The sequence below is a fragment of the Halichoeres trimaculatus genome, unplaced genomic scaffold, assembly GCF_033239565.1.
Source record: "Halichoeres trimaculatus isolate MK-OKI-2021-1 unplaced genomic scaffold, fHalTri1.1 fHalTri1_scaffold_19, whole genome shotgun sequence".
Taxonomy (NCBI): domain Eukaryota; kingdom Metazoa; phylum Chordata; class Actinopteri; order Labriformes; family Labridae; genus Halichoeres; species Halichoeres trimaculatus.
Genome location: NW_027437197.1, coordinates 16,275,008 through 16,292,657, shown reverse-complemented (window position 1 = coordinate 16,292,657; position 17,650 = coordinate 16,275,008). Strand labels below are relative to the sequence as shown.

General features: G+C 42.9%; 1 protein-coding gene across 2 annotated transcripts; it reads left to right on the top strand.

The window, feature by feature from the left end:
- Positions 1-1,745: 1,745 nt before the first annotated feature.
- aff3 (AF4/FMR2 family, member 3) lies at positions 1,746-15,960 on the top strand. Of its 2 annotated transcripts, none has more exons than XM_074695004.1 (19): positions 1,746-1,924; positions 3,836-3,880; positions 7,175-7,243; positions 7,587-7,620; positions 7,734-7,791; positions 8,695-8,746; positions 9,059-9,093; positions 9,231-9,396; positions 10,906-12,864; positions 12,961-13,088; positions 13,168-13,324; positions 13,599-13,702; positions 13,801-13,864; positions 14,341-14,477; positions 14,588-14,659; positions 14,775-14,868; positions 14,962-15,011; positions 15,129-15,331; positions 15,418-15,960. In XM_074695004.1, the coding sequence occupies exons 1-19, from the start codon at positions 1,853-1,855 to the stop codon at positions 15,537-15,539; spliced, it is 3,621 nt and encodes a 1,206-aa protein (XP_074551105.1). In that variant the 5' UTR covers positions 1,746-1,852; the 3' UTR covers positions 15,540-15,960. The 2 variants fall into 2 exon arrangements, with proteins under 2 accessions (XP_074551105.1, XP_074551104.1); XM_074695003.1 differs by having other exon boundaries at positions 13,596-13,702.
- Positions 15,961-17,650: the final 1,690 nt, after the last annotated feature.

Here is a 17,650-nt window from a genome sequence, read left to right as displayed (position 1 = left end):
AGCTAAAAACCTGTTGTTTGAAGCTCTTATCATTAAAAATACTAATCTTCTGTTGCAGCTTCACATCTGCTCTGAAGTCTCAGCCTTAAAAGACCTACAATGGTCAGATTTTTGACACTGAAAAAAAACAAAACTAACTAATTTGACTCAACTGACAAAGTCCAGAGTCTGAAATGTTGGAATTTCCCTCTTCTTCAAGTCACCCCTCAAGGGTCACTGAATGACAATATCTGCAACCAATAAGGCCGAAACAAGTCGGACTTTCAGGGCTCCTCTTACCCAAGCACGCTCACGCCTCAGTGCACAAGAAATAAGTTGAAAAAGAACATGCTGTGAGAACGAAACTTCCCCTTTGAAGCACAGAGTGATAAAAGCCACAGATAAACATGTGCGCACATAAAATCTACCACCTGAGGAGGAGTGAACCACTGCCGTCAAGTTAGGCAGCACACAAATTCACCAGCTAATTAAACAACTTATTTAATGAACTTCCTCTAACCCTTCAGGCAGAGGGTGTTTTATGAATTCCAACAACTTCAGCGAATAATCAGTGGTTATAAGGAAGATCATGTCACCTGTGCTCCTTCTTATCAACATGGTCAATGCTCAATAAATCAACCTCCTTTTGTCTGACTTTACCTCCTCTCTCTGCTCAGAGAGACAGCTCATATTTTATCACAAGGTAAAACCCAGAGTCACTGCAGAGCAGAATATATTAAGTCAAATAATAGATGAAGGAGACAAGAGCACAAGGCCGAGATGTCGGAAGGAGATATGATCAGACGTATGGTATATTTCCTGGAGAGGAAGCTTTTAGCATTGGATTAGTATAGGTTTCTCTCCCTGTACAAAGGGACAGTGCTGTGTATGGCTCTATGACGTGGGCACGGAGAAACCTGCGCAGAAAACAGTGACAATAGATTGCTGAAAATTTAACTAACGTAATGTTTTGGTCATGCTGCGCAGTCTTCATCGATGTCCAGTTTTCACTCTTTAAAAGTAAATTCTCAACCCTTAAAACAGACATTTATGACCTACATTGACTCTCCTTTTATCCTGGGAAACAATACAAAACCTTAAAATGCTAAAATTTTGTTGATTACAGTTGTATAAAACGCATCTTGTACAGTCAAATCATCATTTTCACATCTATTTTTGGCTACAGTAATGTTTGCATAATAAATGGATGAACACTCAGGGTCTAATTTGAGACTCCTTTGTGGGTGGTGTTTTGGCATCACTGTTGTGCAGCCATAGGAGGTGAGGATGAGCCATCCGTCTTTTTTTACAGTCAGTTTTGAAGAAAAAGGGGAAAACATGAATGAATTGTCACTGTTAAGTGAAGAGAATTTGACTGGCTGTTGTAATTCTCTAAGATGTGAGACACTCTTTTTGGTTTCCTCTTAGTGGACTAAATGAAATATGCAAATGTAATTATTTGGTTAGAAATTTTAATACTCAGATGCTCTGTCATCCTAAATTTCGCTTTTGGAAACATGCAGGACTTCTCCGCTCCTGACCATCCCCAGGGCCATCCTGAGTCGTGATCTCCCTGCGTGAGCAGCGTGTGTGTCATCTCTGACGTTACCGGCCCGCCTACATCGCCCTCTGTCTCCCCCGGTGACACACACACACACACACACACACACACACACACACACACACACACACACACACACACACACACACACACACACACACACACACACACACAAACCGACTTTCAGGCAGCTGCATATCGGCGCATCCATGAGTGAAGAGCCGGGCTGAGGGAGGTGCAGATCGGCGCCGCTTTTAACGCGAGTCTTCTCTGGAATGGACACCGGAGGAGCGCACTGAACACCGTGGAACCATGCCTACTGTCCTCGGAGGCAAAGGGAAACTTTCCACCGTCTGTTTTCTACTCAGATGCGCCTATTCTCAGGTAAGCGACTGGAGAATACCTGACTTATAAATAGAATAAGAATTTAAGTGTGAAGCTTCACAAGTCCAGTGACAGCTCCACTGAGCTTTTGCACAAACTGCTGCATGTTTACATCCACCAATCTGCACTCAGAGTTCCTGCAGGATAATCGTGAAGCATCTTTCTTCTTTGACAGGAATACTGACCTAATATGAGGGAATAATCCCTGTAGAGCCATGCATTTCGTGCTCCTGACTCCCAAATGATCCTGCATGATACTCAACATGACTGAAGTCTTAGACAGCACCTTAAAAACAGAGCATAACTTCAGTAAGAGCAGATACTTAAAGAATGTAACAGGTGGTTGGCAGTGTATTGCTTCCATGCTACATGATGCAGGTGTTTTGATGGGTTGTGGTTGGTTTTTTCCCTCTGGGTTTCACTCATCAGGGTATTGCAACAGAGCTGCAGCCAGAAGTGCTGGAGGCTGTGGATGTGTGAAACACATTGCACATGATAATATCCACTCTAATGGGCCGGTGAAGTGTAAAAGCAAGAAAATCTGGCCTGATTTCGGTTTGTGTGTTGCCCACAGGGAGGTAAAATACTGGCTGTCTGTGTTTATGTTTTTCATTTTGGGCCCATGGCCTCATAACCGCCTGGTGGCTTTGATAATCAGACAGTTCTCACACACATTGTTTTCCATCCGCAGGCTCTGGGTCTAGCCACTCAGACTCTGACCTTAGTGAGTCATGCAAGCAAGAAGAGTCAGCTTCACAGGCTCTTTCTCTCTCGCACACACACACACATACACACAAGCATGCACACATTTCTCTGCTGTGCATGCTGGTGCTGCACAGATGGCACAAGAAGACAGAGTGGGGCATAAAAGCTGGAAGCAAATCACCCAAACGAAGAGAAACTCAGCGTCTGTGTAAGGGAAATTAAATTAAAGTACAAAAACTACATTTTCAGATGATTTCCACTGGAGGATTCAGCGATGAAAAGGAATACTTAACAATTTTGTCTTAAAACAAGGAAATATCATTTTTTTCCCACATGGAACTCAGAGTCAGAATAAAACTTTCCTTTTGCACAAACAGCAGCAACACAAAGGGAAGTGAAAGCCATGTGGAGTATTTGCTCTTTATCATAATGCTTGAGCAACACTGTTCCAGGCTCTCATGCCCAAGCACTGAATTTGAATTGTGAACTGAGATGTGAGAAAGGGGGAGGTGTGTGTGTGTGTGTGTGTGTGTGTGTGTGTGTGTGTGTGTGTGTGTGTGTGTGTGTGTGTGTGTGTGTGTGTGTGTGTGTGTGTGTGTGTGTGTGTGTGTGTGTGTGTGGAGGGGGGTTGCTCAACACAGATGGAAACAGAAAGTTGCCTGCAACATAGTCAGCATCCGTCTGATCGTCTGCAGCTGAGAATTCAAAGATATGAGTCATCGCTGAGTTTCAACCGTCTCACAACTCTCACAGTTACAGTGTGTGTGTGTGTGTGTGTGTGTGTGTGTGTGTGTGTGTGTGTGTGTGTGTGTGTGTTACCTTACTGTAAAGTGCTACACCGTGTTTTGAATGAGAAAAGGGCGGGAAGCAGAATGCAGAAGGTGAATTTTTAAAGGTTTCTGTACATTAGTCGTGTGTTTCTGTCTTTGTCAGAGGGGTTGAAAGGTTAAGGGTCATTCAGGGAGGAAGAAGTGATGAAAGAAATGAAGAAGTGAATGCACTTGTGTGCACTCAACCTAAATTTTAACGCAGACTTTGTTGCGTTTCGATGCGCAAAAAGCATGTGTGTGTCTCCTTATGAATGTGTCATATGTTTGTTGTTCTGAGATATTACTGTTATTACCTGAAAGCAACTAATACTGAACCCCCTTGATGATGCATCTGTTTTAACTTACAGTGAGTATCGCTTTTTATGTGTGTTTGCAGGTATCAAGAAACAAACACAACGGTTGTGCCAAAGACATTCTCGAGGTAAGCGTCTACCTTTGTTTGCTTTAAATGATTATTTCATTCTGAGAGGTGTAATTTTCCACAAAAACCAGCCACATTTTATTGATTAAGCCTCCCAGAATTTAAAATTGTAGCATCTTTTGTTTGCTGGAGTAGGATGCAAAGGAGCAAACACTAAGGATGCTTTCTAGTGAGAGTTTCACAGAGTATCACTTTTCTGTCCTCTGTCAGTGTGGGACAGCTCCGAAAAGCAAAGAAGAAAAATGGAGGTACAGAATATCGGGCGGGGAAGGGTGGGAGGAAGATAGCAACACATAATGCTCCACCTGGGGGACTTTGTTGTTGTTGGAAGAGGAAAGCGGTGAAGCCTGGTGCTGTGTCCTTGGTGACTGGGGGAGGAGAGATAATGAAGTGAAAGGATGAGCGGAGAGAGGAAACACTTGCCCTCCAGGGCTTACTGTCAAGGGAAAGAGAAAGGAGGGGAGAGTGGAGCGGTGGAGCTGGCAGGCAGGTTCATAAAAATGTGTCCACTCATGAACATCTGTGGATTTTAAAAAATGAAAGTGGGAGCATTCCTCTGAGCACATTCCCATGTAGGGTCAAAGAAGTTCTTGGGGAGTACTTTCCTGCTGGATCAGAGGGATTACACCTTTGTAAAGTTATTGGCATTAAAACTCTTAATCGTGGAAGCACAAGCTCGTTTTAACTCATTAGTATGGATGTTCTGGGAAGCATTTTTAAATGTGCTAAAGAGCATACAGTTCGAAATGATAGGCACTTTGCTCAGTCTGTAGCTTCAAATTCAGTCACTACAGCAAATTATATTTAGTTTATCTGGTTTGCAGCACACATTGCTACATAATACTACAAGGATGTTGACTTCAGGCAGGCTTGTTGACTTCTTATTTTGAGTAAAAGATTATCTTAGCTTAGATTAGGCCCGGTTCATGTGATAAGTCCAGGAAAAATGTCTTATTTCAAGATATTAAGGACAACAATAATGACATGCAAATTCTATTACCCTGTTTGTAGATTTGTTTAGGTTCAGGTGTAGTTTTTGCATTTTTAACATCTTGAAATATTACATTTTCATGTGACTTTGGCTCACACCAAGTCTAATAGACTATTTTTCTTTAAATAAGATGTAAGCACTTGCTTGTATTTCAGTTTTTGCATTTCAGCCAATGCAGTGACTTTTGATTTGTTGTGTTATGCTAACCAGCGAACAGCTACAGCTTGAGCTTCAAATTCTGTGTACAGAAGACTTTATAATTTCTAAATAACATTAAATGCACTGTTTATTTAAGAAAGGAGGATGCTCACACTGTGGGCTCACAGCTTTAGCACCAAATAATCACTCTCTCCTTTGATTACTTTAAGTTATCCTGAAGCCATGTGCACCACAAAGGGAGTATTTTTCATTCTAACATTACTGAGTAACCAGATCAAGATCATGCCACATGAACGGTACAAAATCAGGACACTTTGTCAGCATCCATGAGGCCTGGTTAGTCTGAGTGTGACTGCAGGCAAATCTAATCAGCTGAGATTATAATCAGAATAATATGAGACAGTGCACTGAGGGTGCAGAGCTTCCTCTATGTCACTGCGTTCCTCTGAAATACTGCACAGAGCAAGAGAATAAATAAGGGATGGGGTAAATTTTCATCAAAGCCTCAGTGTATAATCATGGGTAATCATCACAGGCTGTTTCATCTTCCTTCATGTTGAGCTGTGAGACAGCGAGCAGCTCGATGCGGCAGCTGGGAGACTGAAATATCTGAAACAGGAAGTCACTGCGCTTCTCTAACCTGTAACTTAAAGGGGCTGTGAGGAGTTTCTAACTGATCTTGAAAAGTCTCCCTTCTAGATATACTGTATGCCTAATTACAATCCACACTTTAAAATGAGATTATCAGCGCTAATATAGGTTATTCCTAGATGCTACTTCTTAGCTTCCCGATCAGGTTGAGCAGGACAGGATTGATTTACAGCACATCTCAGTCTCTATGACAACACCACACCGGCTGGCGAAGTTTAGTAGTGAGAAGACAGATTTGTGTTTTTCTCTGCTGAAAACTATTTCCATGATTAATTTTGTAGTGATGGTAGACACAGGAGCCTAAATGTCAGACAGAAAAAGGACAGAAGAGCAGAAGAAAGATAAACAGGAGAGTGATACAGCCCGCGTTAAAGGCTAACACAGGGGCTAAACTGTTTGTGATAATGTCCATTTCAATCCACAGTCAGTAGTTATTCTGCAGTGGTCTGTTCAAACTTGAGAGTCTATCAATAAAATGAAGAGTGAGGTTACGTTAGCTCTGCTTGGTAGATGAGCGCTGGCCCAACATTATGTGAATTCACTAACATTACACATTTCAGACACGTCTGATTGCACTGAGCTGCCAGTAGTGCTAAATATAGCTGGCTGCTAAACTAAGGTACAAAGTTTGCTTGTTCTTATGTTTCAAACACCAAGGCTACATAACTGTTGATAAATACCTTACCTCGTCACATTGTATCTAGTGAAAAATTGTCTCAAACACAGAAAGTTTGTTTTAAAACAAGGTCTGATCTCTATTCATTTCCAAAACAAACACACGCCTTGCTAGGAGACCCGTCTTCACAACAGTTTGCGTGACACTCCGGGCCAAAAAGTGTGATGATGTAAATGATGTTGATGTAATCACAGTAAGGGTCTACATTTTTGTCACTTTTACAATGACGCCACTTTGATTTTTTAAAACACCTGTAATCCAGTGTATGAGATTAATATATGGATTAATATGAGGATGCAGATGGTTGTCTTTCAATTTAAACCAAAAGATTACTCAGCATCTCGCTTTGGCACTACCTGTAGTTGAAGTACCATCATCCTGTGAAGAATCCTGAGTCTATTTGACTATTTTTACTGTGACTACATACAATGTTTTCTTACAGTTAATGTATTTGTTATTTTATAGATGCTTTACACAATTTATATGGTAGACTGCAATGTTAACAGATAAAATATCGATAAAATATTACGTTTATTACAGTAATTAATACCAAGTAAAACAGCTCTAAGATGACCACAGTCAAAGATCAGAGGAATCATTTCATAGAGGGATATTTATGACTAGCCACACGCCCCCTGGTGGTAAGAAACAGTAAGGCTGCTCTCTACATAATATGGGTGGACGTTGCTCCTAAGTCAAACAAATCTAAAGAAAGTTCAAGAGACAGATTTAGGATGGACTTTTTGTATGTGAGCTCCATCAATCACTGGGATGCCTCACAGTTGACCTTTAACCCCAGCCTCTGTGTCACAAACAGGACATGACTCAGTCCTGGCCGTCCCAGCAGGCCTGTGACCAGGCCCAGCGAATTCTCTACAACCCTAAGGTATGCGCGCATGTGTGTGTGTGTGTGTGTGTGTGTGTGTGTGTGTGTGTGTGTGTGTGTGTGTGTGTGTGTGTGTGTGTGTGTGAGTGTGTGTGTGTGTGTGTGTGTGTGTGTGTGTGTGTGTGTGTGTGTGTGTGTGTGTGTGTGTGTGTGTGTTGTATGGGTGTTTCACTGAAAAATATGCCCTAAGGCAACCTCTCCTTCATCTGAGACAGACACATTTGTGTTGCTCAGAGACATTTTTGTCTCCATGTGGTTGTTTTTTGTTTTATTTGCTCTTTCTTTGTTGTTTTGCAAATCTTTTTTTTTTATCCTAACCATTTTTGTCCTTATTTCCTCAAAGGAAGCAAAGCTACCATCAACACATCAGAGGCACAGTACGTGTTCCCTTACTAACACGTCCAATTATAATATGATAGATTCATGGACATTAGGTTTTTTATTACGACATGGTTTGTTGCTGGTCTTTGATCCCTGTTTTTTGTCTCAGGTAGGGGGGATGGTCAGCCGCGGATGACCCGTCACCCTCACGTTGCACCTCACAAATCGTAAGTAGGACACAAGGAAACATGATCCAACAAAGGTCATCCAACCTGAGCTGCTTGTTTGGCACACAGACCATGTAACATATCAACATGTGGTTTATTTCGCTTATTTTCTGGCTGTTAATGTTTTAATGGATAAAAATCAGGAACATCAAACATCAACCACAAAGAAAGGCAGTAAAGATAGAGAGTGAAGAGAAGTAGATCCTGAAAGTTTTCAGGCTGCATGATGCGGGTCAGGTCAAAGGTCAAGGATCATTTTTTAAGCTGTCAGTGAAGAACTATGTGCTGCTGTTTGTTGCCTCTTTATTTCCTCTTTTTAGTGTGAAACACATGTTTGGTGTTGTACGCCAGCAGCATGTTCAACATTACAACCCAACCTGTGTTATGTAACCTGACGTTTTTGACGTCCAGGCCTATAATTATTTGAATCACATTGCTGTAGATGCTTCTCTGGTTTTTTCTTTCTAATGAATTTATCTTTTTTTTCCAGCATAGCTTATTTTTAAGGCTCTTTAATGCCTTCATCCAAATTTTTCCCCATATCTTGATGTGAATGACATCAATAATGGTAACAGTTTGATTAATAGTTAATAAAGAAATAATTACTCTAGGGACCCCCAGCCTGTTAAAGAGGAGGTTTTGTGTGTTTTCAAAGTCTTTTTTTGTCCTTTTAGTGTCCTCGTAGCAGCTATGCAAAAAATAACAGATTTAGGGATTGCCTCTACATATATATAAATATGTAAAACTTTGAATATCTGCATGTTTAGTTTCAGCATTCAGCATTGTGACTTTAAATTTATGTTACAGAACAGAAAGAGTGAAACTTTAAACACCTTGAGCTGAGGGTTTGTAATCAGGAGGGAAAAATTGATATTGATTCCCTGACTGTGACTTCTCTCGCAGGATGCTTGCTGATGACCTGAAGCTGAGCAGTGATGATGAGGACACTCACAAGGTTGGTGACACTCACAGATGCTTTTTTGGCCCAATTTTGACTTGTGTGTGTGTGTGAAAACTAAGTGAGAGTGTAAAAATGATAGAATGAATGATGGGAAACAAAACCAGAACAATACCCAGAGTTCTTTGGCAGCTCCTGTTAGTGATGCCTGTTTTTCTGGTTGTGTTAAGCATTGCTCTACCCACCCACACACAGTTTGGCACAGAGGATATTCACTAACTCTTCTGTTTATCAAACAGCTGAGGTTTTACATCCAGTGAAGCAAACTGCTGCTGTGACTGATATGTTTCTGTTTCTGTGCCCCTGAAGGAAACTCGTGAGTCATCTTCCTGGGATGGACAAAGGTACACGATTAAAAAGCATCAATGTGCTCATATTGTGGACGTGAGCTTCAATGTTTGTCTGTAAACATAAGTCGAACTCCCCTCTGCTGTGTACGTACGCTGACCCCTCTGATGTTTGTGTGTGTGTTGACTGACAGCCTGTCAGCACAGCGAGCGCACACACATGGCAGACGGGTGAGACATTCCAGCTCGGACTCTTCAGGCTCAGACTCCAGCGCTGAGTCCAACAGCAGCAGCCTTCAGTCCTGGAGCCCCCACCGAGGAAGCCCAGAAGTTCCTACGTCGCCTGCAAATACTAAGGAGGTATGACCAACACCGAGCTGCCGACTCTCTGTCCCTCTTTCTGTGTCTCTTCAGGGAGTGGTGGCTGCAAGGCAGTTTACAGCAGGTGTGTGTGTAGGGGTGTAAGGGGGGGTGATAGGAATGAGGAATGCATGCGAGTAGAGAGGAGGACAGCAGGGGTGGCTTGTTGTGTTAGTGCCTGGGTGTCATGTCTTGAAGAGGACAGCCCTCAGGACATAAGGAAGTGTCTCAGCCTTGAGTTAATGCTGACAGCTAGAGTGAGCCTTCAAAATAAAAGCGCACAAGGAGGAATGTGGCTGGAATGTGACTATTTATACATAATCTGAATGTGTGACTGAGTTTTGGAGATGTGGGGCATTAGGAGGGCTGGTTGAGACGTGATGTGTCAGGAATGAAGGGGAAACCTGCTCCTCTTTTATGAATGGGCGGCCCTGTACAACTCAGTGAACTGTATTACTTAACATGCTCTACATTGGGCCCCTATGGAGAGGGAGACAGAGAGAGGGAGGGAGGGACTGGAGTGTGTTTGGGGGAGCACACCATGTGTTTTTCATTTACGTGGACTGTTTAAATGTCTCCCAAGAAAGAGTTGGGGGTTGGAGTTATGGAAGCAGCAAATCCTGAGTTCCAGGTAGCGAGAGAAAGAGGGAGGGACAGAAAAAAGAGGGGAGGGCCGTCGAGACGATACAAGAGATGCAGTGTCTTCACTGGAAACAGGGCGCGGGATGTGGGACGGGAGGGAGGGGGTCACTGTTTGACTTGAGGAGCAAGTAGAGGTTTAATTTAGCTCCTGGTCAGCTAAGAGGGAATAAGACAACGGGAGAAAGAGGAAGCTTTAAGCCGTGAGTATCATCTTCATTCCTTACTTCAGGGAAGGCTCTTTCCCTCTGTTTTGTGCTCTACTTGTTTCTAATGTTACCACGCCAGTTGTTAAGCAAACATTATGTGAGTCATTTGGCATAATTGGATGGGGGTTGAGCTACTGTAAGCACAGATGTGGACTGTGAGAGCAAGTAGAAAGTAGGCTATTGGAAGGAGGTTAGAGTGTCAGTTGGAGCTTTTTCACTGTCATGGTCCAAGTTTTCCACATGTTGAGTTGTTATTCATGTAGTTTGGAGACAGTTCTGGAAAGTGAGAACGTGTTGTGTGTGCATGTACAAAATGCACAACTTCTTTGGTTAAATGTGACTATGCAAACTTGGCTTCAATGTAGTTATCTCTGAATGTGGATTTTCAAAGAGTGACTTACTTCCTGTATTCATTGCCAATTCAAGGGACTTAAGCATTTCTTGTATTTCCTACTCTAAATTGACTAAGTATCCATTTATTTCCCACAAACATATTTCTCTTGTTGTCTCTTTGTTGCCAATAATCCAGCTTTCAAATGTTTTTATTCCACCGCTCTTCAAAGATAGTCAATGTCAGCGTTTTAGCGTGGACTTATGGTACATCCTAGTCTTTCTCATTGATAATGGATGTTTGTTTCTCTCCTTTCTGTGCCCCCTGAAGGCTGATCACCCCTCTGCTACTCACTGGCAGTTGGATAAATGGCTGAAGAAAAAATCTGCCAGCAGTGAACAAGATCCCTCTCAGAGCATTCCAGGACGCTTTCCCTCTCCCTGCACCCGAAGAGCCCCATCTCCAGCCAGATCCTGGGACAGTAACCAGGACTACAGCCCAAGCCAAAGCCCTATCCCCAGCCCGCATTTTCATTACAGTGACAACAACAGCCCCCTTCCTAGTCCTGGATATAGCTTCTGTCCTAGCCCAAGTCCATTCCCCAGCACCTGCCCAAGTCCAAGCCCAAGCCAAAGCCCGATCCAAACCTTGGTTCAAAGTGTTTGCCCCAGTCCGAGTGGGAGCACAAGAGCCAGCCGAAGCCCTAGCCCTATACCCAGAGACCCCCCACGAAGCCCAAGTCCAAGCTTGCCTCCTCCTTCCAGAGTTGGTCAACACTCAGAAGTTCGGAGTCAGGTCCAAACACAGAAAAGCCACGAACCCAATCCACACCGGACAAGAAATAATCTGTGGATTGACCCTCCGCCAAACACCAACAACCACAGGACCAAGTCTTCAAGTAAAAACCATTTACAGCAACCTCACCAGCACACAGCCAAGTCTCGACCTGCGCAGGACCAAAGCAAATCCAAGGATTCTGTCACTTTAAACTCTAACCACAAATCTAGACCCAAGCCTAACTCAAATCCTCGACAGATCCCAGAGGCACCAAAAGCCAAAAAGGCGTTGCAATTTCAGCAACCTCAAAGAAGTTCATCCAACCACAACTCGAACCACAAAAACAGGTCTTCAGCTCAACCTACCACACAACAGAGCCCCTCAAGAGCCAAGCACAGCATCCCTACAAGTCGCACATCTGGTCATAGTACTCATTCTCAATCTACCTCCAAAGCTGCTACTGCAAATTCAGACACTGGATCAAACTCCAGGTCAAACCCAAGCCTAAGTCATTGGATCAAGGCTTTTGATGGTACTCCCCAAAGTTCAGTGCATGTCAACCATAAAAGATATCCACAGAAGAAACCCGTAGCCAAAGATCAGGAGGTAGATCAGACAGGAAATCCTCAAACACAAAAAGAGGGCAAAAAAGACAGAAAAGAGGACAGACTTCGAGAAAACCAACACGGGAAACAGGAGAGAAAGGAAGACAGGAGGCTGGCGGAGGAGCAGTTACTGAGACGTCCCTGGATCCAGAGCTCATCAGAAGAAGAGGAGGAGGCAGGGGAGGGCGAGGGAGTGATAGAGAGGCAGAGAAGAAAAGAGGAGACAGCGAGAGAGGACAACAGGAGGAGGAGGGAGCAGGAGAAAAGACGTGAATGGCAAACAGCCCAGCCCAAACAGAGATCAACACCTACCACCACCAGACAACACCGCCCTCGAGACGGCTTACACAACCAGGAGAGAACGGAAAAAAGAACAACTCGGGAGGAAAAAGAGATACAGCAAGAACCATCCACTCCCCCTTTATGTTCCTCTACTCCTCGTAGATCATCCTCCTCGTCCTCTACCTCCTCCTCTTCAAACTCAGATTCAGAGTCTGAATTTCAGGTCCCAGTTGCCAAAGTCCCAGCAGACTCTACCTCTCATGAAAAACTCTCTAAGACACATAAACAAGGTCCAGGTAGACCTGACACTAACGGGCCAAAGGTGGTGCACCCCAGAGCTCCCACATCAGGGAACCAAAGTGAGGGGAAGCAGAAACTGTACACACTGGTGCCGTTTGGGCGAGGGGAGAAGGCTACAACATCTTCCCAACGAGGGCTTCGAAATCTGGTGGTGCAGATAGACCTCTGTCTTCTCAAACGAGTCCCTGACAGCACAACTACTTCACCCGTTAAAAAATCCTCCACTACCTCTTCTGTGACACCAGCCAAGGACAAGCAAAGAGAGGCTATGAAACACCTGTTTGTCCCTGAGAGCGGGACCAAAGACAACAGGAGAAAGCGCAAGGTTGAAAACATTTATTACATGTTTTTATGCTGAAATATGAGGCAGAAAGAATCAGTTTGGGTTTTCTTCAATGTGTGCTCCTTTGTGTATAACCAGCTGGAGAATGGTGTGTCACATAAAGACATCAAGAGGAGTAATTCCTATGTGAATGACCCTCCTGTGCACTCTGGATCTTCATCTCACACAGCAGAGAAAAACTTAGTGACGGAGACCACGCACAATGGGTAAGACAACACCAAACACGCTGCTTCCTCTACACCAGATGTGTCTGTGTTTACTGTCTGTACATGTGTGCACTTCCAGGTACCTGGAGGAGTACTTGGACAGCAAAAGGCCACTGTCTCCTGTGTCACCGCTCTCTGACAGCCCAGAGTGTACCAAGCCTCCCTCCAGAACAAAGATGTCAGGTCAGCATCACATCTCCAAGAACAGAGACAAGACAAGAGATGCAGCCATAAAGGTAATGCAGAAATATCATACTTTCATTCAAAATGATTTAAGCTTGATTTATTTTAGATGATAAACAAAGGCAGATATGGATTTATGGGTGAGATCATTGTTTTTGCAGAGGGGACTGTCTTTGAGTTCACCATCTTTGCAGTGCGAAACACGTGCATTGTCTAACACACACAGAATATACTTGTTCACAATCATTGACACCAATCGTTTGCAATCCGCTCATGTACTACTCTAAATCCTTCTAACATAAGTGTACTTTGATGACTTGTAAGCAGCCGAAGATGGAGGTGGAATTTGTAAAAGTATCAAGACAACCCCAAACATCTTCTGAGTCCTGGGGCCCTGGAGAACACCGGGGGACAATGCCAAATCATGAAACGTGAGTGGCCACACACAGTGAAACACTTCAACGCCATAAATCAAGAATCAGACCAACCTGGGTGTTTGGACTAACTTCACTCCATCCATGTTCCTTAGCCCACATCATGCTGAGTACTACCTACATGAAGCTAAACGGATGAAGCACCGGGCAGATGCAATGGTGAGTTTTTGTTCTCAATTGGTACTTCAAAGATATCCCAAAACCATCCTCTGCATCATACTTTTCTAAACCATTTTATTTGGTGATATTGCATTAAAAACAAAAACTACAAACTATAATTTCTTTCTTCTATTTGCATCTGTTGAGTTAACTTTTAAACCTCACGGGCACAAATACTGACCCTGAGAAGCAATGTTCAAACTATTTTTTTTCTCTTGCTTTCGACAACCTGATCAGGTGGACTGGGGAGAAGTGGACTTATCATCTATTAATCAATAAAATAGAGGACCTGAACTACACAGTTAAAGTGAATACATGTTTTATAGAGGAAGAACAGTTCATTCATAAATCTCAAGAGTACAGCGCTGAGTTCCCTGGGTTTCCTCTTGCTCATTTTAGTCACATCAGACTAAGTTATGATCCTCTTACTTCAAGGTCTACTCTGTTTGGTGGACAACTCTTTCCTCTCTTTCCAGGTGGACAAGCTGGGGAAAGCTGTGAACTACATTGATGCTGCTCTGTCTTTCATGGAATGTGGGAAGGCGATGGAGGAAGGTCCACTGGAGGCCAAGTCTCCTTACACCATGTACTCAGAGACGGTGGAGCTCATCAGGTGAATCACTCATTCAAGCAAAGAAAATATGTTACTTTGGACAAACCATCACAGAAGAAGGGACACAAACTTGTACTGCAGTTCAGCTGTTAACAGACATGTGTGTTTAGGTACGCGATGAGGCTGAAGAGTCACTCTGGCCCTGGGGCAAGACAGGAAGACAAACAGCTAGCGGTTCTGTGGTGCGTATCTCATCTCCGCTGTTTATACCACATCTGTCATCGGGCTGAAAGACCTGAATTTTGAGCACGAGTTGCGGTTTGTCTGAGTCTCTCTGACATTTGTTTGTGTCCACAGTTTCCGATGCCTTGCCCTCCTTTACTGGCAAATGTTTCGCTTAAAGAAAGACCATGCACTGAAATACTCCAAAGTCCTGCTGGACTACTTTAAGGTGTGTTAAAAAATAAAATATGATGTGTCATCCACAGGAAGTTTTGTCTTTTAGGTTTCTCAGACTTTAATTTTGTTTATGGTTTTGTTACAGAGTTCTCCCAAAGTGCCTTCAACACCTCCAGGTTGGAATGACTCTGGGAAGTAGGTGGATAATAACTTTATATTACAGGGTGTTTGTTTTGTCTTTTCTATGTTTATTCCACCCACCTGAACTTTTGTTTTTTTCCTGTCACTCTTTGTCATGTTTCTAATTCAAAGGGGGACAGGAGGACCCCCGTCTTCACTCTCACCTAATGCAAAACAGCGCGGGCGGGGTTCACATGGGGGCAGCATCTCCTCTCATATAAGCATTCCCCAGCGAATCCACCAGATGGCAGCAAATCACCTGAACATTACCAACAGTGTCTTGTACAGCTATGAGTACTGGGAGGTGGCAGACAACCTGGCAAAGGAAAATAAAGGTATGAGAGTGAAATGGAAAGAGAGATTCATGACTTTGCTCAGTAAATCTGTACGTTTTTAAGGGTGATCTATTTTGTCTTTGCAGAATTCTTCAACTACTTGAATACGTTGTCTGGGCCTTTGACTCTTCACAGTAGTATCGCTCATGCAGTCCAGTACACCCGACAGGCTCTCCAGTGGATACGTATCAGTGCCAAACTTAACTAACATGGAGGAGATGTCATTCAGCCTGTCCTTATTTGGAAAAGATAAAACTTTGGATCTCTGAGCAGCTGAGGGGCCTGTCCTGACTAGGATGAATTGAAGCCTGATCCAGTCTTCACACCATCAAGGCCTTAGTGTGTGCGAAGCCTTCTGAAGGATCATATTTTCACCTTTCACCGATGAACTTCTTCCTCATTGTTGGATTAATTTGTTGTGTGCTACGGATTTAAAGTTGTTTGCCAAATGACTCAGTGTGAACGCCTTTGTTTGTGCAATTTTATGCGCACAGCAATTTTCATACTTGGGAATTCATAATTTTCCAGCAGACTGTTTCTCCTGGGAGGAAATGCTTAATCAACAGCCAAGCATCTCACTCTGCAATTTGCATGTCCAGGTGTTTGTCTACATTGTGTTTTTTCTTAAAGGTGACCTCTTGTTTTCTAAATATTTTATATTTCCATTTGTATTTTTATTGTGCAATATTTGATGGATTATGTGTTTTTAGAAAAGAAAAGAAAAACATAAATAAAATGTTGACTCTTATATCTTGTGCTCAAGAAGGCCCTTCTTCTGCAGAATGTATTCTGTCCTTGTTTTAAGAGTTGTTCCTTAAGGGGAGTGGGTAATGAAGGTGAAGATGGTACAATTACTTCATTCCAAGCTAGCAGCTCTAACAACACAAGAGCCATGTGTAACATAGATTTTACTTTATCTATATTCGTTTGAGCCTCATTTGAAGGATTATTACCTCCGCCAAGGAGGTTATGTTTTTAGAAGAGTTTGTCAGTTTGTTTGTCTAACTCAAAAGTAACAAACAGATCTTGATAAAACTTTCAGGAAATGTTCCAAACAGGATAAGAAAGAAGTGATCAAAATTTTGGAGGTGATCCAGATCACCGGCTGGATCCAGGATTCTTTATCATTGTTAGATAGGGCTGTTTTCACCATATGTATATAACTCCACGTTAAATGGTCGGATTGCTTTGCAAAACAATACAAGACAAGGTCACCATAATTTCTGACAGATGTAAAAGTACAATCAAGATCCTAGCAATATTCTGGATACTAAGATCTGGAGTATGAAATTTGTACTGGGTCATCATAATTTTCAACACTGACAGGTAACAAATTATTGTGCAAACCTGCAACTAACACCAAATTGTAGCAGACAGTCTGCTGAAAGGGAGTATAACATTAAAGTAGGACTAAAGTGTTGCATGACAATCACAATATGCTTGGCAGAGGTCTGTGCTCTCTGAGTGCTTTTCTAGTTATTCATGTGAAGCCTTTTTTTAACTGGCTACAACTAAAAACTAACTGGATGATGGCTACTTAGCTGTATATTTCTTAGGACAGTTTATAGTTTTCCTCTTTTTACAATTGCTTTAAATATTCCAACAAAACCTCCACTTTATCAAAATTAGATAGAGAAATTTGGATGCTTCTTTGATATCTAGACTTCTCAAAACAGGGAAAATAATGTTATTCAATCGGCCTCTACGACCCAATTTGCTGGGCACACTAAGTAAATTTTCATCTATCTTGCAAACTGAAAGTCATGTTGGGTCATCAATATCTTGCAGTGGGTTCACACCGGGGCAGCAAACTCCCATCTCATGAGTCCAAGTTCATCCACTAGATGGCAGCAAATTAATATCCAATGTTACAACGGTGCCAGGGTTTGCCTACAGAATGCTCCTCATGTCCTCTGCAGATCTCTTTATTACACAATTCAGCTTTCTCCACCCACAAAAGACGAACCATATATTTACTTATTGTTCAGTAGGAATTATTCGTCTCATTTTAATCACGTTGTCAAGGATGCTCTCCCTCTATATCTCGCCTTGGCTGACGCACACTAACACTCTACAGAGACAGACGTGAGAGACGTTGTGTGAGTCAGACTCATTATTCAGTCCAATTCTGCAGAAATCTCTCCCCTTTTGCATACATCCATCCCTCCCTGATGCTTCGTCGCTGACACTACTTCCTGCTGCATCAACACAGAAGCCGCTGTATGAAACTTCAGCATCCGATGTCTGGTACCATAGTAACAGCGAGCAACCAATAAGGGGGCTCCTCGGGACACGACGAGCCTCGGGTCAATAGCATCC